The sequence below is a fragment of the Dermacentor albipictus genome, chromosome 5 (assembly GCF_038994185.2).
Source record: "Dermacentor albipictus isolate Rhodes 1998 colony chromosome 5, USDA_Dalb.pri_finalv2, whole genome shotgun sequence".
NCBI lineage: Eukaryota > Metazoa > Arthropoda > Arachnida > Ixodida > Ixodidae > Dermacentor > Dermacentor albipictus.
The window spans coordinates 125,113,455-125,133,949 of NC_091825.1; the positions used below are offsets into that span (position 1 = coordinate 125,113,455).

At 44.9% G+C, this 20,495-nt stretch overlaps 2 protein-coding genes across 3 annotated transcripts in view; one reads left to right on the forward strand and one right to left on the reverse strand.

The window, feature by feature from the left end:
• The window catches only part of LOC135913958 (voltage-dependent calcium channel subunit alpha-2/delta-1-like), a 154,910-nt gene that overhangs the window by 124,752 nt on the left and 9,663 nt on the right, over nucleotides 1-20,495 (forward strand). For both annotated transcript variants that reach the window (XM_070538859.1, XM_065446670.2), the window contains 26 exons: nucleotides 1,666-1,785; nucleotides 2,206-2,284; nucleotides 3,328-3,377; nucleotides 3,676-3,759; nucleotides 3,841-3,897; nucleotides 4,585-4,662; nucleotides 4,767-4,841; nucleotides 4,918-4,989; nucleotides 5,074-5,145; nucleotides 5,236-5,297; nucleotides 5,839-5,906; nucleotides 6,574-6,622; nucleotides 7,951-8,039; nucleotides 8,723-8,816; nucleotides 9,329-9,391; nucleotides 9,490-9,593; nucleotides 10,116-10,208; nucleotides 10,980-11,077; nucleotides 11,875-11,949; nucleotides 12,080-12,150; nucleotides 12,373-12,448; nucleotides 12,862-12,920; nucleotides 13,058-13,084; nucleotides 14,161-14,334; nucleotides 18,584-18,699; nucleotides 19,906-19,982. In XM_070538859.1, the coding sequence (XP_070394960.1) occupies nucleotides 1,666-1,785; nucleotides 2,206-2,284; nucleotides 3,328-3,377; nucleotides 3,676-3,759; nucleotides 3,841-3,897; nucleotides 4,585-4,662; nucleotides 4,767-4,841; nucleotides 4,918-4,989; nucleotides 5,074-5,145; nucleotides 5,236-5,297; nucleotides 5,839-5,906; nucleotides 6,574-6,622; nucleotides 7,951-8,039; nucleotides 8,723-8,816; nucleotides 9,329-9,391; nucleotides 9,490-9,593; nucleotides 10,116-10,208; nucleotides 10,980-11,077; nucleotides 11,875-11,949; nucleotides 12,080-12,150; nucleotides 12,373-12,448; nucleotides 12,862-12,920; nucleotides 13,058-13,084; nucleotides 14,161-14,334; nucleotides 18,584-18,699; nucleotides 19,906-19,982 (2,082 nt within the window). The remainder of the gene's footprint in view (nucleotides 1-1,665; nucleotides 1,786-2,205; nucleotides 2,285-3,327; nucleotides 3,378-3,675; nucleotides 3,760-3,840; nucleotides 3,898-4,584; nucleotides 4,663-4,766; nucleotides 4,842-4,917; nucleotides 4,990-5,073; nucleotides 5,146-5,235; nucleotides 5,298-5,838; nucleotides 5,907-6,573; nucleotides 6,623-7,950; nucleotides 8,040-8,722; nucleotides 8,817-9,328; nucleotides 9,392-9,489; nucleotides 9,594-10,115; nucleotides 10,209-10,979; nucleotides 11,078-11,874; nucleotides 11,950-12,079; nucleotides 12,151-12,372; nucleotides 12,449-12,861; nucleotides 12,921-13,057; nucleotides 13,085-14,160; nucleotides 14,335-18,583; nucleotides 18,700-19,905; nucleotides 19,983-20,495) is intronic.
• LOC135913959 (uncharacterized) overlaps nucleotides 1-20,495 on the reverse strand; it is a 614,840-nt gene that overhangs the window by 74,148 nt on the left and 520,197 nt on the right. The gene's annotated exons all lie outside the window — the stretch shown is intronic.

Consider the following 20,495-nt stretch of genomic DNA (forward strand, 5'->3'; position numbering starts at 1 on the left):
TTTCCACATGTAGGCAGGGTCAATAGAGGATTTGTGGGCCGGGTCGGAGTTGCAGCTTCACCTCCGGGAGCTGCACCGCCTAGTTTCCCGAAGCGAAGCGACCGGTTGCAGAAGGGGACGAAGAGCGGTGAACGAGAGGCGAACGGGACCTACGACCTTGCGGAGACGGGGAGCGGCTGGATCTTGGTGGAGCACTGTCGGCGTTGATGTTCCTAGTCGGCGTATAGGGCGAGAAAGTGCGATTGTCGGGTACTTGGCTGTAGTGACTCGGAGACGACCACCGAGGAGGCGACGACCAGTGGTTGCGGCAATGACGGGCGATGTGTCCAATACCGGAACAATTAAAACAGATGGGTTTATCATCCGCTGTGCGCCATTCAGCTGGGTTGCGACGGAGTGGTGGAAAGCTTTGCGTCCGGGAGCGAGCGGTCGGAGAAATTTGGTAGGTGTTGGTATGGCGGACTGAGCAGAGAGATGGAATGCCCAAACTTGCTATTTCCTCCCGAACGACCGCTTGTATAAGGGAGATAGCGGGTACGCTTTCCCGACAGTCTGAACGAACGGGAGCCGGGGCCATGGCCTCAAGCTCACGGCGAACGATGCGCGTTATTTCTTCCGGTCCTGCGGGCTGAACGAACCGCGGCGGGTCTTCGCAAGAAGATGTCGCGGCGGTATTGGGCAACCGGTCGAAAGTTTGAGTGACGCGGCGGCCCTTCGCTTGTTCGAAGCGCCGGCACTCCTTAATAATTGCATCCACAGTGGCACAATCCTTACACATCAAGAGATTGAAGGCATCGTCTGCAATACCTTTCAATATATGGCCAATCTTGTCTGCCTCGGTCATGTTGTCATCAGCCTTGCGACAGAGGGCCAGCACATCCTGTATGTACACGACATAGGATTCTGTGGACGTCTGAGCGCGGCACGCAAGTTCTTTTTTAGCTGCCAGCTGACGACCGACAGGTCTGCCAAACAGGTCTCGCATTTTTTCTTTGCAAACATCCCAGCTCGTTAGGTCAGCTTCATGTGTGTCATACCATTGCTTCGCAGTTCCCTTCAGATAAAATATTACGTTTGCAAGCATCATTGTAGGATCCCACCTGTTGTTGTCGCACACTCGCTCGTACATCGTAAGCCAGTCCTCGACGTCGACGTTGTCCGTGCCACAAAATGTTCCCGGGTCCCGTGGGTGAGTGAGGATGACCGTGGGCACGGGCTGCCGAGGCGTTGTCGCTTGTGTCGGTTGATTTGCCATTGTGGCAGCAGGTAGATGACGTCCGCTGCGAAGTTCCGTGGTTGTACCCCGCACCTTCCACCAAAATGTTGCGGGAAGAAAGCAGGCCCACGAGTGTAAAATAACTTATATTTACAAATGATGGATATGGCGTTCAGGCAACCGCCAGACTTCGTCTTTCTCTAGTCCAATTCAACGTCTTCCTTCACTTCACCGTAACAATATATATATATATATATATATATATATATATATATATATATATATATATATATATATATAATGTCTTTTTTTGCACAGCCAGGCGACGTTATCATGGAACCTATTGTTTCAGAAGATGCCTACTGTGTGCAAGCAAGTGTGGAAAGTTGAAGTTACCGCGGCAGTAACTGCTATTTATGTTGTCCTCTTTAATGTCCGGTTATTTGCAGTTCCAAGAGAACAAGACGGGCCACGCTGGTGCGGAATGTATTCAGATGATCATGATCTTCACGGATGGAGGAACCGAGGACCCCACGCCTCTAATTGAAAAGCTGAACGCTGATCTCAAGGTGCGTGCATACCCTTTGTGGCGACACACGAGGCGTAAAGAGAAATAACGAGACAGATAATCAACGCAAAAAGAAAGAGCGTGGTCACAGGAATATCACATCAAACAGAGTTCGAACACGTATCACTAGTTAATGTCCGAAAATGCGATCGATTTGAACATGTGATGCGTGGAACTTGCCTACTTTATCCTATCTTCCATTTCTGTGTTGCTGTCACCTCCCTTCAGAAGAGCAGGCAGGCGTTGTGCCCCTTGCGGTGGCAGTTGCCAGCCTGCTCGTCGCTTTCCCTTTCCTGTAAACTGTGTATACGTGTATATGTGTTCAAAACAAATAATAACAATATTCTTATTTCAATGTGAATACCTGCGCTATGAGCTTCGGAAGTTATGTATCCTAATCAGTGCTATCTTTGACTCGCAGATTCGTATCTTCACCTACGTGGTCGGTCCACACCCGATACCGTACGCTACACTCAAGGCTCTCGCTTGCAAAAATCGAGGTACGGTCCTCCGGGCAATGCGTTTTACGATGGTGCGATACGCGTAGCAATGCAGTTGGCCATTTCCTCGATGCAACGGTAAAATCAAGCGCATCTCTTGCTGCCAAGGTACGGTTGGCGTTCTCCGGCACTGACGGGGCGCTGATATTCAATTCTGGGATCTAACGTGCCAAAACCACGATCTGATTATGAAGCACGCCCCTATTGGGAGGACTCGAGATTAATTCTGACCACATAGGGTTCGTTAGAGTGCCCGGAATTCCATGGTGCACATGAGGTTTCACATTTCGCCCTCATCGAGATACGGCTGCTGCTGCCGGCGTTTGATGCCTCGGCAATATCGTGTCACCAGTCAAATGAAAAGGAGGCAGAGTGGTTCTTATATGGTAATTACACTTTTTAGGCTTGTCAATCCGCATCTATCGCACCCATAGCGCTCTTTTGCTTTTTATTACGACGTCAGTTATATGGACACTCGAGGCGTATTTTCGTCGACGGCGTTGCCTTGAGGTTCCACATATGTTTAGGCATATGTATGCTCTTTGCTTATCCATGCCCTATATGCAGGTTATATTGCTGCACTATTCAATCCCCAAAGTTGGTCATGCCAGTTCTTACGCTCCTAACGAAATCATTGCTCAGAATTTTGAAAATGGTAACCTGCAATAAATGTTATGAAACATAACATTCACAGGGCATGAGTTTCATCTCAAGTCTTCTCAGACTATTAGATATTAAAAGTGCGAAACAATATCAGTACTTAAACCTGAAAGCGCTGTAATGTTACTTGTTCGGCTCTTTATTGACAACGTAGTCGCGTTTTTGCAATGTTATTACAGGCCCTGTTAGGTGTGGTAATGTTTTTAAATGTGCCAGAAATTTTGGCGTACCATCAACGTATCGCAGGCGTTAATTGGGCTCGCGTATAATTAGAACACCGTCCGAGAAGTTCAAGCGAAACGCTAAACCTTGCTATCGTAGTGAGTGCTTCGTCCTTCGGGCGAAACTACCAATTTGTTTTTGTTTGTTCTTAATTGCTGCAGGTTACTTTACTGCCATCACGTCGTTTGGTGCAAGCAGGTACAAAGTACAGGTGAGCGAGAACTTTCCATCAAGTGAAAACGTGTTCGAGCGGAAAATTATTGTGTTGGTCTTATACTAAGATATAGACAAACGTTGAGCTCAAGTGTGAAACAAAGGAAGGCTTAGTCCTACAAAGAATGAACACAGCCTGCTTATTGCACATTAAATTAATAATTATAGTATCGTGAGAGGGAGGCAGGCACAGAAAAAAACGCCAATGCAATGAGTGTTAGAAACAAATAGAAGGCGCCAAAACAGCACTTTAGTTACCATCGTGCAGTAAAAAAAACAAATGTCTTTTTTCGCAGGAATACCTCAAGGTGCTCAGTCGGCCAATGGTGCTCTCTGGGGACAAGCAATTTACGTGGACAAACTTTTACCAAGACTCCGGGGTGCGAAGAATATTCCTTATAGCACATGAGGATTCATCAGAGTGTAGAGAGAGGTTTCTAATGCCTTCTTCCACTTTCCAGGGGATAGGTCTGCTAACAACAGTCACACTGCCAGTCTACAACAAGACACATGGAACGGTCAGTGGCTTGTTTCTTTTTGACCAGAGGCTACAATATTTTAAACTTTACGCTAGAGTAAACACCTCTATGTGTTTCCTTTAGGACAAATAGCGAAACAGGAAACCCGGATGGTTAGCACTCAATCTTGTGCTGACGCTATCTTTTAGCTTACCGTTTGTGCAGGTTATAAAATATCAAATACTACATTTCGATTTTCGCTTCCGTAAACCTGTTGTCGGCCAAATTTACAAAAAAAAAGATAAGGAGCTTGTCACTAGTAACAAGAATGTAGCCTTGTCAACTACATGTGGGAAGCTTAATTAGAACATTTTGTGTGTCATATTTTTACGTGCTCGTCACAGGCAGATACTAGCGAAGCAATCAACAATAATCTAGGGATAAGATTTGCTGTTTGTTGCGGAATGTTAATTACCTGGAATACTTTTTTTTAATTTTCGGCAATTTTTCAGATGGGCGACAGCGTCCTAATGCTTACTGCTCCGTGCTCACAGCTCTGTTAACAACCGCAACGCTTTTCGGATGACCTAGGATAACTAATAATGCGGCGTAGGATTAAAACACGATGAGCCCTTTCGCGCGAATATTTTGCACGCTCTTTACGCCAGCGTGTTCACCTACGTGTAAAATAAGATTTTGCATGCAGTGCTTGCATATAATGTTCAGCCTCGACCTCACTTTCACCAGAAGGACCAAACCATTGTAGGAGTGATGGGCGTGGATGTCTCACTCGAGGAACTCAAGGATCATGAACCTACGTACAAGGCACGTGCCGAGTAGATTACAGTGAAATTATAACGCTAGTGTGGAAAGTAATTTGAACAGTTCTTACATAAACCTGTTTTGCTTCCCTTCGGTGTCACCGACAGATTGGTCCTTCAGGCTATTCATTTATGGTCAACCGAAATGGTTACGTCATGTATCATCCCGACATTAAGTTACAGGTACGCATCGTTTGATTGATTTCCAACCGCTAGAATTTGAACAAACCTGAAGAAACCGTTTTGCTGTATATTTCAGTTGGGCTCTCTAGAAGAGCCTCTAGACATAGATTTTCTGGACATTGAGATCGAAAACCCTTTAAAAGAGAAGGTACGTTTCCTGCAGCAAGCGCTTCAATCTTTCTTCGATCTCGGCGCAGTAAATTGATAGCTTTCTTTTATTGGATGCATTTAGATACGAAGAAGAATGATCGACGGCCATTCTGGGCACGAGACCGTGGTCAGTCTGATGAGGATGCCAGACGAGGTGAGTGCATGGTGTGAAAGTGTGGCCTGGTGCTATAGTGAAACGCTGAACGATAATATCGTCTCACTGTGTGCCTCCGTCATTTTCCAGAAGCATCTTGTGCCGCATAACATGGTCTACTACTACAGGCACATGAACGACTCGGAATTCGGGTAAGACCGATTCTTGCACTACGTTGCCCGGTAGCGCGTGTTCTTGATTTAATAATCTACCTGCATGATAGATCTGCGACCAGGAAAAAAGAAAAAAAATCCACTTTTTATTAAGGATAGCACTTCTTCCTACATTACGCTCCCTTTAGCAATCACCATATTGCTAAAACAGTTTAATAAGTTTTTAATAAGTCATATATAACTATACAAACCAAACCATCATACTTGGACAAAGCAACTTCATTGTCTCTGTAGCGAGTCCTAAAAGGAGATACTACAGAACGTTAACATCTTGCGCCGATAAGATAAATAAGTGCGTCAGGGCGGGCTGCGTAATCTTACTGTTAAATATGGGCGCTCTGTATGGAGCGTGTGACTTATTGTTCTAGAGTCATACTGGATTCATAATACTGCTACTGGTATTATCTACGCACTCTGTTCGTTTTGCTTTAGCTTTGCGATTTATACGAGACGAAATTTTTGTGAGATCCGTCAAAAAACAAGTTGCTATATGGCTTTGTTAATTTCTTTCTTTCGGCAGCGTTGCTCTGGCGCTCCCAGAGAAGAGGAAGTTGTACGTGCGTGTGGAAGGGATGCGCGTTGATGACGGTAAGCAACGGGCGCTTCGATTAAACTGAGGTAAATGCACGGAGTTGAGCACTGATGTGTTATGGTGCAAATCATAAACTCTGTGACCCGCCGTGGTTGCTCAGTGGCTATGGTGTTGGGCTGCTGAGCACGAGATCGCGGGATCGAATCCCGGCCACGGCGGCCACATTTCGATGGGGGCGAAATGCGAAAACACCCGTGTGCTTAGATTTAGGTGCACGTTAAAGAACCCCAGGTGGTCTAAATTTCCGGAGTCCTCCACTACGGCGTGCCTCATAATCAGAAAGTGGTTTTGGCACGTAAAACCCCATAATTTAATTTTTATAAACTCTGTAAAACAATTTTAAGGGTGAGCATTACCATTTTCCAGTTATGTGACCAAATTTTAGCGACGCCAATAAGTCTGCCTTCGTCGGTTTTCTTTCTTACCTTGTGTCCCGTATTGGCGCGCAGTTTGTACCAATGCATTCGTTTGAACTAGCCCAGCTATCAAGCCCATTAAGTTTCCTTCAAGTAGAGACTGACATGAACAGACTGAAAGAATAGACCATCCCTGAAGAAGTACTAATAACTAAGCACACATTTGAACACTAATGCATTTGCCTTGTGTTCTGATTGGATGCGCCAGCTATTATTTGCAATTATATTCATTTTTTATGTCCGACAGGTTTCAAGCCAGAGACAGAGAAAGGGGATGGTGTCCTTTTGGCTCCGTGGTCAGTATGCTTTTCATAATTCGATCTCGCTTATGCGGTCTTTTTGTACCATGCCGTATATATGGAATTCAGGACGATGAGACGAGAACCTTCGGGCGGCAGTTTAGTGTTTATCGCAGAGTGTTAGGAGACTCTGCCTTTCATATTCATTTTCCTATCATTTACGTATAAGCGGAGTTTATAGACTTGGCATTGGTATAACGTTGAAGTCTCGTTCATTAATATTTATAAGCAACGCCTCTCGTTCAAGTACATGGTAGTGCGCGTGTTAGGGCAATGCACATGTCCTTACCGATGATTCCAAACAAAGATTGAACTAAATTAAGGGCAGCGTCCCAAGGACGTAGTAGCGATCATTGAGAACTTTTCTTCACTCAGAGGTCGATGGAGTGCTTCAATAAGGTGCTTTTGACAGGACACATTTGCCTAATGGTTGTTCTTTTTGGTGGGGGCCAATGGAGGCACTATTGTGGAGACTTACCGGTACAACTCATGATGATCATTGAGAAGAAACACGTTAGTTTTCTTACCAAGCAAGCAACACTTTATCGAGCTGTTTGTCATGTTAAGAGGCACGGATACATTGTATTTATGCACGCATCATTTATTGACCGCAATGCGACTTCACTTAAATACACAATTACAATAACGGAAACCATCGATGCAGGTATTGCCTGCTAGCTTTTAGAATGTGTTTTGCATGAAGCTCGTGATACAAGTGATCACTTCGCCGAATGTAGTTGAAAGACGTGAGCTCATTAGAGGGACAACAGGAATCGCATTACTGCATTAGTCGATGCCCATACTACACTCAGATCACCCGCTACATTTTGCTCGGTTATACGAAAGAAAACAGTGTTGTAAGCGTGTCAGCCATCAACGTTGCTTTTCCGTGCCTCAAAAGAAGTTTATCGCGGACTTCTACACTGGCGATGCCACTTATTTTTTCAAAACGGCGCCTTAAACGTAAACATCACTAGCTACAGGAGCTTTGCATCGTCAATATTACGAGCACTATATATATCTTTGTTGTAAGCATTAGAGGTCACTTTTTCTTGTGGCTTCTCAGAGCCCAGGAGATGCCGAAAGCGGCAATATACGTTGTGCATATTCCAATCGTTCGAGCATTGTTTGAACGTCAGACAACACAGTTTGGCCTTTTGAGAATGATTGTAACTTCGCGGAAATATGCTCGCTCAGTTATGCGTTCGGAACAAGCTTCAACGCAAGCTTACTTCTTGTTCACACTTCCGCCGCACACCTCAAACTACGATATTATGATGTAATTCACAACGCATCTATTGATCTTCCCAAATTGCGTTTTATAGGCGCTACTGCAAGAACATTCCGCGCCCCAAGGGACTCACGGGCAACATCAGCCAAGTCCTGGAAGCGTACCGGGCAGACCATCGTCAGTGTGAGTGGATTTACTTTTTTTTAAATGTTTGTCAGGGATTTAACGATATACTTAGTCGACCTCGTCACCGGTTCTCTGCTCTCAATCGGCCCTGATATCGTGGGGCTAGCACAGCCAGTTCAGCCTTCTGAATTTAAGAGTCAAAGCATTGTGGGATGAAGACTCCATATTTTAGCACGTGACAAGTAAGACCAGTAAGTCTGTGCAGGAGTGGCCTCGTGGTTCATTGTCCGCATCGGCTACGAGAGGTCGGGTTCTCAACGGCGCTGGCGCCGGTGATTTACAGATTAGAGACTGGCACAGGTGTACCTCCGCCCGAGATTTCGGTATTTTTCAGGGATTAAGAGTTGGAAAAGAAGACTACGTCAAACGAAAATTTCTTTAATACCCTATACGTAAAACAAAGACTGTAAATGGCAGAGGGTAGGGTGAGATTGTGGAAGCAGTCTGCCGTATATAATGACGGACCTACGGGATAAAAATGAGGGCAGAGAAGTATGTTCCCCTAGGAACTACTTGGCTCGTCATTGCAGCTACGTGGGAGGCTTTTCTTTTTGCTTCAAATATTACTTGACGAGTGGCACAATGTTCGAATGGTTTTAGAAGCATTTTGTCAGCCGGACCTTCTATGTAATGTGGTGGCAAGACTTACACATTGCCGACTTGCGTATTCATCGTTGCAGGTGATCCTCTACTCATGCAGCGACTACTCTGGGACATCGAGAACACGCGAGCTGTAGTCAGTAATTGGACGAGCGATGCTTTCGCTGAGGAAAGGTGTGTTCACCTGAGACGCTTATTAAAGCATTGGCAGCTCACTGTGCTCGCACGTATACACGCAGAACACCTCAGTTAAGCGCGAACCGTTAAGCGCGAACAGTTCTATCGCATATGGGCCAATGGTTTTCAATAAGCACTCCAACCTTTCTCACTGCTTTAGCGCTTAGAATAACGCAAAATGATCTACATTCTTGTCGTTTCTTACACTTGTCATTTGAAGGTCATACTAACCGTGCTGTGCTAGTATGATTGCGCTAAGCGCTTATAGAAGTCCTAATCAAGGTATGGCCCTACGATTCGACCCTAATCAACCCTACGCCTATATCTGGTAGGTAGAGTGAACCGTGAAATGCGCTCGCGCAATCGATTCTAATGGCTGAGAAGCCACTGAATACCCTGTGCGCTACCTATTTAGCTACTTAACTTTCTATGTAAATTACGAGCCGCGCCTGCAAAGACAGCTATATGTAACTACCTAGCACACTGTGGCATCCTTTCTCTCTGTCCAGAGATGGAATATTGGGGACTTTCGTTGGAACAGAAGGAGGACTCATACGCTACCACCCTGATGCGTAAGACCATCCACATGTATAAAAGCTCATAACTACGAACACAGTGATTGCAATCATACGAAATGACCTTTTCGTGTATTTTCTTTTTTTCTTGGCAGGATTGCGGAATACCTGGAGCCAGAGGCAAATCCTCAAAAAGCGTCGTACTTTAGGAGAGCGCTCTACGCTGAAGACTTCGTCTTCCTCATTAGTGACGTTAAACGTAAGCTACGCAAATTGAAGAGCCGTCTGTGAGACTGGAAAAGTCAATACACTGAGCTAATCCCTCCGTTAACAACGGCTTAAAGATATTTTTCCTTCCCTGGTAGGAGAGCGCTGAGCCTTCCGGGTCTTAATCAGATAAGGATGCTAGGCCTGTTGATGTCTTTTGATTCGTGCGCCGCGTGTTGGCTTGGATTTAATTGTGTCTTCATATTACGTGATTTAATTGCTTCAATTCTGTGTTTGATATTTATGTCAGATTTGTGTATTCCCTTTGTACGCATCGAAACAGTGGCACATTCACGGTGTGCGATTGTAGACTCTAAGGTGCTTTATCGTTTTTTGTCTAAGACAACTCTCTGCGATCGCTGCTGTTAATTCATACTCCAATTCCAGTTGATTTATTTGCTTGCGCGACTAGTCGCAGGTAAAATTCTTTTTTGTTTGCTTGGCGAACATGTGAAGTTCAGAACACAGTTATTTATTAGTTGTGTACTAATCAGTGTTCTTTTTTTTTATTCAGGAACATATGGACCCAACGCAACTCGAGAAAGCGTCATTATGGCAGCCAAAGCAGTCGACATCTACATTAAAAAGTCAGAGCTAACACCAGCAGGTAAGGAATCGGAGACAGAAAATTCCAGCGTTTCATGGATAACGCAAGTAGACTTAACATGTGTTGTGGGGGAAAAGTTGGCCGTTCAGTTTAGTAAATTATTCGCTCGCCTACTGGCTAAGAAAACGATTGAGTCATGACCGTTATTGATGATTGGGAGGATTCTTGCATTTTTTTACTCACGAATTAAAGTTGGCCGGCTTTTAACGCTAAAGAATACCACGCAGCGTAGAGGCATTCCGAAAGACGCAAGTTATATTTCTGTTCGCCATATGCTTGCCACCAAATAATCTACAGCCCTGGTATTCCCAAAGCTAAGCGGTTTCTTCTAAGCCAGTTCTTTGTTTCTGTGGCTTTGCGACTAGATTTTTGTTCCGTCTGAGCATTCTTGCCCTAACATATACGTTTTATAGTCAAGGGTAAAACGGACGCTGACCAAAAACATTAAAAGGAACCAAGACGTTTCGTCTCCCATACGGGGGCCTTGTCCAATGTCAACATTGTGAAAAAGGTCCCCGTATGGGTGCCGAGACGTCCTGATTTCTTTTGTTTTAATGCTTCTGGTCGGCGTCCGTTTTACCCTTTACTAAGAACAACACTGCCAGACGAGTTTTCATCGAGCTCTTGATTTCATACAAACTTTATATTAATGTTTATATTAAAACCTAACACGTGCACCACACATTTTCATGCTCATGAGTTGGTTACTGTTGTTGCGGTACTGTTCGCGGTTGCCGTAGGCTTAGGAGGCACTCAATCTCTGCATTTCAGTCGTCGGTCTCATCGTGGAAGAGCGCGTTATCCACGCCTCCCTCATGACAATGTCTGCCAACGGAAGTTCAGGCGAGCACCTCCGTTGTGCTGACGAGGTGAGCCCGCAAACCTTTTCCTTCTCATTCTTTTTTGTACTACTCTTCCCCTTCGTTTGAACCCTGGTGTTCAGTCACTGGCGAGCAGCCCCCCGTCAAAATACACGAAGTTGCTACACGCGTGACGGAAACTGCCTCCAGGATGTACCGTCAGCCTCCTTTCATATCGGCACTGGCCGGAAGCTCTGGCGAGAGAACCGAACTTCCACCTTCGCCCTTCAAAGCTATGGAGAGCTCGAAGTCTTAAGGCGTGACAGGACACAGCGAGGATTCCGCAACGCCTACGCTCTTAGCGACTTCCTTTCTTTTCGCACAGGCTATATAGTTTAGAAAAGTACAGCAGAGAAAACAGTCCTAAGTCAGCCACTCTTCAACGTCGAAACTTCTCATTGTACATGTTTTTGATATGGGTCGTGGATATTTAATGTCATCAGTGAAGCTTCACTGCTCGAAGAAAAGTTTGAAGTTCGTCATAAGGTGCAGTCCAGTCTCGGCTGACGAGTGTGCCCCGCATGAAGCTTGTTCAAATATATAAAGGTTTAACGATATTATATATATCGCCTGGTTTCTACAAGTTCATTTACATGCATAGTGGAGCTGATTTGAAAGAGGGAAAAAACAAACAAACAATCAGCGTCTTGTTCCCTATATCGGCATTAATGGGGTATTTTCATTATGTGGGCTAGCAGCAACCGGTTTTCATATGAATGGTCACCAGTGGTATCACTGACACCTTAGAATGTTGACTTCTTGTCGGCAAACCATGTAGGGCAACGTGTTCCATTCCTTTCTTTCAGGACTTTGTCGTCTGCTACCTTCTGGATGAAGGAGGTTTCATTCTCACCTCCAGCACGGACGACCACTCTGAAAATGTACGTGGATAACCAAATTCAGCGATAGAATCTAGTATCCGCGCGACAATCTCTCTTGCAGGAACTTTTACATCGTTTTTATTTATCTACCACTGAGAAATACATGAAACAATCTGTATTATAACCACAGGTCGGGAAGTTCATGGGAGCTGTCGATCCTGAACTGATGGATGACATGCTGAAGAAATCGGTCTACTTCAAGTAAGTGTGTTGTGAACACGAGAGGGAAAACCAGTTTCTTTTTTAATTCAGTAGCAGTGCTTGCATTCTTGCAGGTAGCATGGGTTCCTTCTGGCACACTTGAATTCAGTTCAAGTGTACTTTATTATATGAAGCTCGATAAATGATCAAGTGCCCATAACGGCATCTTCGAAAGGCTGTGAGGTTGAACACCAATGCATATTCACCGTGCATTTATTTCAGGGTGGAAGAGCTGCATACTGAATCTCGGTGTCCCAGAATGCGCCGATACACAGCAGGTGCCCGATCATCGATTCTGGTAAGCCAACAACCCCGACAAAGTGTGTTCAAAATTTTCGGCTTATACGACGATGGTTTCAAAGCAGGACGTTTCAGTTAATGTTAAAAGAGTTTGTTTAGGGCTGTTAACTACCCTTCCTTGTGACGTATAATATAAGTACCAGCATTATGCTCGATTGTTGCAGCGACTGCAACGGGTGGAATGGTTCTGATTTTAGGATGCTGGGGGCACTAGCATGGTAGCATAATATACAGCGCTCTCAAGCACATGTCGCACTATGAAACCGTGCTGACGGACTTAGCTTGTTTGGCACGTAGATCAAATACACGTAATTTTTTCTAACCCCCGAAATTGCTTCAATAAAAGCTTGTTGGGCAGAATTGTATATCGATAATGTAAATCTGGTATTTTGTTGGCTCTCACCGATGCAGCCACTTGAAAGCCTTGTCAGAGCATTCGACATCAGCTGGATCTTCGAAGCATCGTCCTGGTAAGTGTATCGTGTTAACTTTGTAGTTCAGGTCACTAATTTTTGGCAAAATATTCTTCCCGAAGATAATGTATGTTGAACTTCTTTACAACTAGAAACATCATGCATACATTCCTTGTGTTTTTTTTTTATTACAGGCAACTGATCAAGATGTGGCTGTACGCGTAAGTATATGGACTCACTTTTGGCGAGATTCCCTGTATATGAAGATGACCAATCCAATGTGGGCAAATCTTTATCTGCTCTGGCAGACAGCAAACGGGGGTTGCCGACATCCCAGTTGAGGTTAAAAGTAAGAGACAGGGTTGAGCAGATAACTTAATGCATAGAACCGATAACCAGTCTTGAGTGAGTCACAGAAAGGGCACAAATTGAAAGGAAATGCAGTGGATGATGGCAGACGAAAAGAAAAGGAGTAGGCGTCATCATTATAAGGTAGCCGTCATCATTATAAGGTGACTACGTCTGTTTTTTTATTTTCATTTCAATAAAAATAATGATGGTGTGATGGGATTAGTAAATTTTTAATGATGGGTAGATTCGGGCGATGCAAAACGGACAGCCGTAAATCCTTAGGAGAGGCCATCAACATGCTGCTGTTGAAATACCTTTGATACAACATTGTAACGGGAAGAAAAGGGGCGAAATATGGCCTCAAGGCGCACAATGATGTCGAAAGCGCGACTGAGTCCACTGGCAGAGACCGGCAATGTTGATAAAGTTAAGGGATTCTTATATGGACTGAACCTATTCACTCCTCTCATAACGCATATGATCCTTTCTTTTTATGCCTCTCAGCAGCCTCACAATAAGCCGATCAGTTCCACTTACAAGTAGACTATAAATGACAACGGTGATGACGATGTTGTTGCTGACGATAATTTAGCCTTGCAATGCACACAATTGGATCAATGAATCAATGAACAGCCTTGCTAGGAAATTAGGATTAAGGTACAGTTACATGTAATATGACTTGCAACACTCTTGTTCGTGCTCGAAGGGGCTCCAGAGCTGCGCGGTGGCTCCGACATGTGAAATAGCGGTTTAATAAATGTCACTAATCGAGGCTGTTTTTAAGTGCGGAAGTTACCCCGTGTCCGCACAGCCGTACAGTCTTGGAGCCCCTTCGACCACGGGCACCGGTGTTGCAGGTCATGTTGCACGTGTCTTTACATCAAGAACCACATTCACAGCCCGTGTACCTCAAGAGAACTGTGGCCACTTTCGTTCGGTTACGCAGTTGGCTGCCCAGTTTGGGCGGCGGCGGTGGTTGGGGCGCAGCGTCGGCGTCGCCGGATCACGCCCGCTACATTCCGGACGATTACCGCGTCTGCACCACCCGCGAGGCCCTGTACCACTTTGGAAACCGGAGCAGCTACTTCATGAGCAGCCTGGACTGCGGGAACTGCTCCAGGTACGTCAGTATGGATGCCCGGCTTTACGACAGGATGGCGCAAGCCAACTGTCGCAGCTGGTTCTTTTAGCGAGTTAACAAAGCAAATGAACTGACTGTGCAAGTAGTTTAGAACGGACAGCCGACCGCACAGCAAGAACATATTGTTTGTCGAGGGCGTCAAATGCTTTTGACCACTTTGGGTGTTTTTTTCTTTTTTTTAGCGTAGGCTCAAAGCACGGTGCACGAGGGTTTCTGAATTTATAGCGCCCATCGAAATGCGATCGCGGCGAGCTGAAATCGAACCCACGACCTACTGCCCTGAAGCAGAACGCCATAGCAAGGGCGCCACGACGGCGGGTAGCCACTTGTTGAAATAGGGGCAGAGTCAGGCGCAGCCTTCACTTGTTCAGTGCATTCGCGTCTTCAGTGTGGAAGCGTTATAGTTCATTTTTACATGCGCAAGGCAAGATAGAAAGAAATGATGCATATAAAGGCAGGGAGGTTAACGACAGGTGATTCCGGTTGGCTACCCTGCGACGGGGGAAGGGTTAAGGGGATAAAAGAGAAGGAGTGGAAAGACCAGACAGAGAAAGGGAAAGAGAGACGAGCACAAACAAACCGCGTAACCTATGGAGCAGTAGGGGGCGGCGTTCTTAAGGTCTATCGTGAAGCCCCGTAGAACGCACCATGTGTCGTCTGCGTTCGTTGTCTCCGGATATACGGATTAATCTACCGCCTGGGTTAACACCACCTGAACAGGCCAGGCGCAAGGCAAAACTCCAATTAATGGTAAAGAGGTGGACTCATTTAGGAAAAAGGCGCCAAAATAGGAAAAGAAATTGGAACGAAAAACAGAAGAAATTACTTTTAGGTTGGATATGGTTTGTCGTATCGCTCTATAAGAAATTGATCTGGAAAAATAGTGTCGCCCGTCAGCTTAATTTTACGCACTATGATGCGCTTCCACTTCACCATGTTCTTTCTTGCTGCACATTCGCGAAGATGTGAATGAAAAACAGTGTTTAAAATAAGCATGCAAGAGCCTGGCGTGACAGGGTTTTATAGGGAAATATCTTCTCGCATGTGCGCGTTTATTAATGGTCCCCTCCATTAGTGTAACGAAGAAAAATGCGTTGCCTTCCACCAAATTATTGAGCAAGCTCTAAAATTGCGCCTAGCAGTGAAGCGATCGATGAAGTCCCTAGTCGAACTGCCCAGCCTATTATTATTATTATTATTTTTATGTTGGCGCCCTTCTACTAAGCGGGCGTTAATTTCAAAAATTTTTTTGTTACTACACCCGTATCAATTTGCGTCTCAGGAAGTAGGGCAGTCGTTCTTATACAGCATTAATTTTGTTTCTCGCATTTATAAAGCCTGCTCTTTTTATTCATTTTTGAAAAGCCAGAACTTTCTTGCCGGTTTAGCACGTATTTCTAAAGAAAACATCGAATCATTTGAATTTACGAACTTTGAGCTTCCGGAAATGCAAGGGGTGTTTGGAAAAATATATATTTCAGAGCTTTTGAAGTTACTCAACTAATTAAGGGCTCTGTTCATTTCCTAGAAGCAACCAGAATTCAGTAAAACTGATACGACAGTGACAGTACCAGTAGCGCACGTAAATTTTGAAGCTGCTAGCGTAGTGTGTGTGTGTGTGTGTGAGAGAGAGAGAGAGAGAGAGAGAGAGAAGAAAGGGGAAAGGGAGGGAGGTCAACCAGATGAGTAGGTCCGGTTTGCTACACTACGCTGGGGAGAGAGGAGAAGGGGGTAAACTGATAGCAAAGTAGAGATAAAGAAAGAAAGGAGCATAGACATACAATCATTGTTGGTCAATGTGACCGCATACCGTCACCACACACTACAGAAGCACTTACAGCACTAAACAAAACACGTTCCTATGTCCCTGCCCTAAAGCACCTATGCAGCACCGCCGTGTTCTTCTTGTTAACTGAAACGGTTTTGCTTGCGTCTCGTACAAAGTGTGGTCATCAGAGTACCGCCATTCCGTTCTTACCATAGCACATATTAGTTTATATTACTACAGTACCGGCGGCCGCGCGAGCCACGAAAGGAGTTCAGGCACGCCGACAGACGACGAGGGGTCACGATTTCTCAATATTATAGAAACTAGACATAGAAAAATAACCCGCGATATATATAAAAATGCAAAGGTGTTAACCGTGGATGCGCCCAGTTGGCTGCTCTACACGCTGGAAAAGGGAAAACCCGCCGTGGTTGCTCAGTGGCTATGGTGTGGGGCTGCTGAGCACGAAGTCGCGGGATCGAATCCCGGCCACGGCGGCCGCATTTCGATGGGGGTGAAATGCGAAAACACCCTTGTACTTAGATTTAGGAGCACGTTAAAGAACCCCAGGTGGTCAAAATTTCTGGAGTCCTCCACTACGGCGTGCCTCATAATCAGAAAGTGGTTTTGGCACGTAAAACCCCATGATTTGGGAAAGAAAAAGAAAGATAAGAAAGAACCAGTGAGCGCACACCCGCAGTTAAGTGTTCGCTCGCGTAAGTCGCAAGCATTCGCACGGCACAGTTGCCGTCGAGAAGTGCGTTATCACTTCGGTGGCCTTGCGCATTCTAGAGCCTTATTTCTCTCATGGGATAGGCCAACAGCTCCGCGTGCCATTTTAGCGGATAGGATGTATCTGTAGCGCATCTCTGCTGGCCCTGCTGATCTTTTCCACTCTCAGCGATACGCTTTGCATAGCAGTATCAGCAACTTGGATGGCGGAATGTAATCGAAAACAAATTTCCCGTAACCTTGGTAGAACGAACGGAAATTTAGTCAAGAGGAAGTGCCAGAAGTTGCATGCTTCTTTCCGTAGAGTTTTTTATGAGAAACACTAAAAAGCATTTAGCATTTAGTCAGCCTGTAAATGATGAACAGCGCAAGCACTGAAACAATCGTCATTCTGGCTTCGAAAAGACTTTGCACATTTCTTGCGGACATATCGAAGTTCATTTCTGATCGAAAATTAGTTGCATGCCAATAGTCAGCGTCGCGGCCTCCAATGTTTGCCGTTCGATTGTTTTCGAAACATTTAAGGCCTCTATTTTAGATCAGAGTAAACAACTTTGTTAAGCGTGCTGAATGTTACGAAATATCATTTTTATATGGTGAGACGCCTGCACCTTAGCTCGTAATGTAGTTGTATATATAGTCTTATGCGGTTAAATTACGTAACAACCTGAACGACTTGTAAATGTAAGGCACACAGCTGCTCGAATAAAACGTTGTGAGGTTAGAAGGCGACAAATTTGAAAATTAAAAAAAAGTACACAGCGTGATTTTTCAACGAATTCGTGCCAAGGCTTAGAGAAGGTATACGTATAATCGATGTTGCTATGGTGGCTGAATGATCACGAGTGCAGGCATCCGGACGCGTTAGTACAATGCGTTGCGGAAAACACTGCAACCTGCCAACTTGATGGCAATATTAGCATCCCAGCTAGGGAAATACAGTAATACTCGCCTTATAATAGAAGCATATCATATTCAGGAGAACAAACGGGGATGCATCTGTCGCATGTCCATTTCTCTCAATGAGGAAGAAACTACATTCGGTGATAATTGTCAGTCACGTTGAAATTATGCCCACGTGCCCAAAGAAAGCGTTGCTGCGAGTGGAAAAACATAGATAGATGGTTTTTGTGTTGTCTGTTGTATTTTGATCTTGATAAATGCGACACACACACGCACGCACGCACTTATTCTCGTCTCATTTCACCTAGGTTCCAGCGAGAATCGCGCAATTTTTACAAATATTATCTACTTAATTAAATGCAGCGGCGTTTCACATAAGTTCCAAAATAATGTAGAGCACCGCTTCATTTAAGTTAAAGGAAGATGTTTGCGAACTGTACCACTTATCGCTGGAACGTATGTGAAAGGAGAGCTGTCTTTCAGAGCACTGAGCTGTCTTTAATAAAAGTGTTGTCGCCGAACAGAGTCTCTCTCTCTCTCTCTCTCTCTCTCTCTCTCTCTCTCTCTATATATATATATATATATATATATATATATATATATATATATATATATATATATATATATAGAGAGAGAGAGAGAGAGAGACTGCCTTGTTGTGTCATTTTTTTTTTTCTGCGTCCATATGGACCGACCTCTTAGCACGTGGCTGTACACGATCGCCCAGTGCGGGGAGAGGGGGGACAGTAATTTCTGCAGAGAGCCCCGTCGTGCCGCTGACAGTGCATTCTTCCCTCGCTGCACGCCGGCGGCGGCCCCCAACAGGCAGTACGGCGTGGGACGCGTGGGCTACACCAACGTGGTCCTGGTGATATCGACCGTGCCCTGCGCGCCCGTCTTCTGCGACCCGCCGCCGACGCCGCTACAGGCGCCAGTCGAAGGTTGGTTGCGTCGCACGGACACCACGTGTGCCGTCTCATCGTCGCCTGACCCACTTCTGTTCGCTTTGCTCGTCAGTGTTTTTTTTTTTCTTTTTAATTTTCTGAGACAGCTCATTCCGGAATGGATGAACGGCGGCTTTAGACAACCTTTAAACTCTACTTTCGCGATGGTTAGAAGCGATTGCCAACACTTAGCGTCGGGGTCGATACCGGCGCAGACGCGGTTGAGAGTACAGCCGAGTACAACATCGAAGCCGTCAAGATGACGCTGATACATGCATGTTAGGTGTCAGTTCGTGCTTGGCGCTGTTTCTGTTTTCTTGTGACGTAGACAATGTGACTCTCACTAGTTCAGCTGGCTCCACGGAGAAAGATTGCTTCGCATCGCAAATTGCAACAAAGTGAACAGCGTTTAATAATTTCGTTTTGGCCAACCCCAGCTCTCGTCTCATGTAATACCCTCGAGAGGCACCGTGAAAATCAGCGCACAAACACACAAACTCAGTAAAGAGGATGACACTCTGGAGGAGTCGCAACTAGGTTTATTTGGAAAAGCCAAAAAATAAGTACATAAAAAAATGACGAGGTACATACCGAAGTGTGCGCAATTTACGAGATAACCTCACGCAGTAAAACCGAGTCATAATAATCTCGGCCAGAAAAAAACAAAAAGGATAGACTTGTTGGGAACTTAAACCGTTACAACTGCGCCCAACTTTCACGAGTCAATCATACCAACTAGTCCAGCTTACTGTGCCTATATCCACAACGGACACCTTGGAGGTAATAGGGTGACAGTGACTATGTAAAACAAATACGTCCTGCATTGTTTCAAATTGTGTTTTGTGGAATTTCAGGGATACTGCGCGCTTAGTTCATACGTCTGCCTGAACAGTCGTGCATCTTAGTCAGGAAGAGCTTTCTTCTGTTTCATAAATAGGCTATGGCAGCAAGATCAATCAGCTACAACATAAATGACAACTAACGTTGTGTCGCTTCAGTTTTCCTTCTCACGGGAGGCAACCTTTGTTGGCTTCCCCATGGCCAAGAATTCCATAAATTTCTAGCTATACCATCACGGGAGCATTACTGCTATTTAATTATTGGGTGTCTGTTAGTGCGATTATTGAAATACTGCACGGCATGTGAACCACGATCGACAAGCAGTCTGAGGCGACAAAGACTTGAATGTCACTTTGCTCGCAGTTGAAGACCCCGCACCATGTGACCATCCACTGAGGTACAGACGTAGGCCCGACAAATGCTACGCTGACCATGACAAAGTGAGTCTGCATCAGTACTTACGGTTGAGATTTCTACGTTGAAAATTAGTACATTACAGTTAACAAAATATAGAAGGAGATTGTTTGCACTACTACTTAGGAACATTTCATTAGCTTCATAAAGCGCCTGCATTCCAATTCGTTATGTTTGAAACCGTGAACAAAACTATTTTTCCCGTGGTTATATTCGTGCGGGCCTAAATGCAACGTGATAAAGCCTTGTGTTCGGCTGATTGGTTCATTCTGTAAGTAGAGCCGAGCAGCATGCAAAAAAGAAAGAAAGAAAAGAAAACACGCACAAAGAAGAAACACGTAAAACAGGATTGCATCCATCCTGCTTTACATTTGTCTTTATTCCTGTCTTTTGCACATTGCTAAGCTTACAGCGTAAAACATTTACATCTTTCCCTTTATACTTGACACTCTACAACCCTTACACCCTTGTGAGCGTAACAGTATGCACTAAATGTAACGTGTGTCTAGCGAGAGAGAAATTGAAGGTAAGAGAATAGG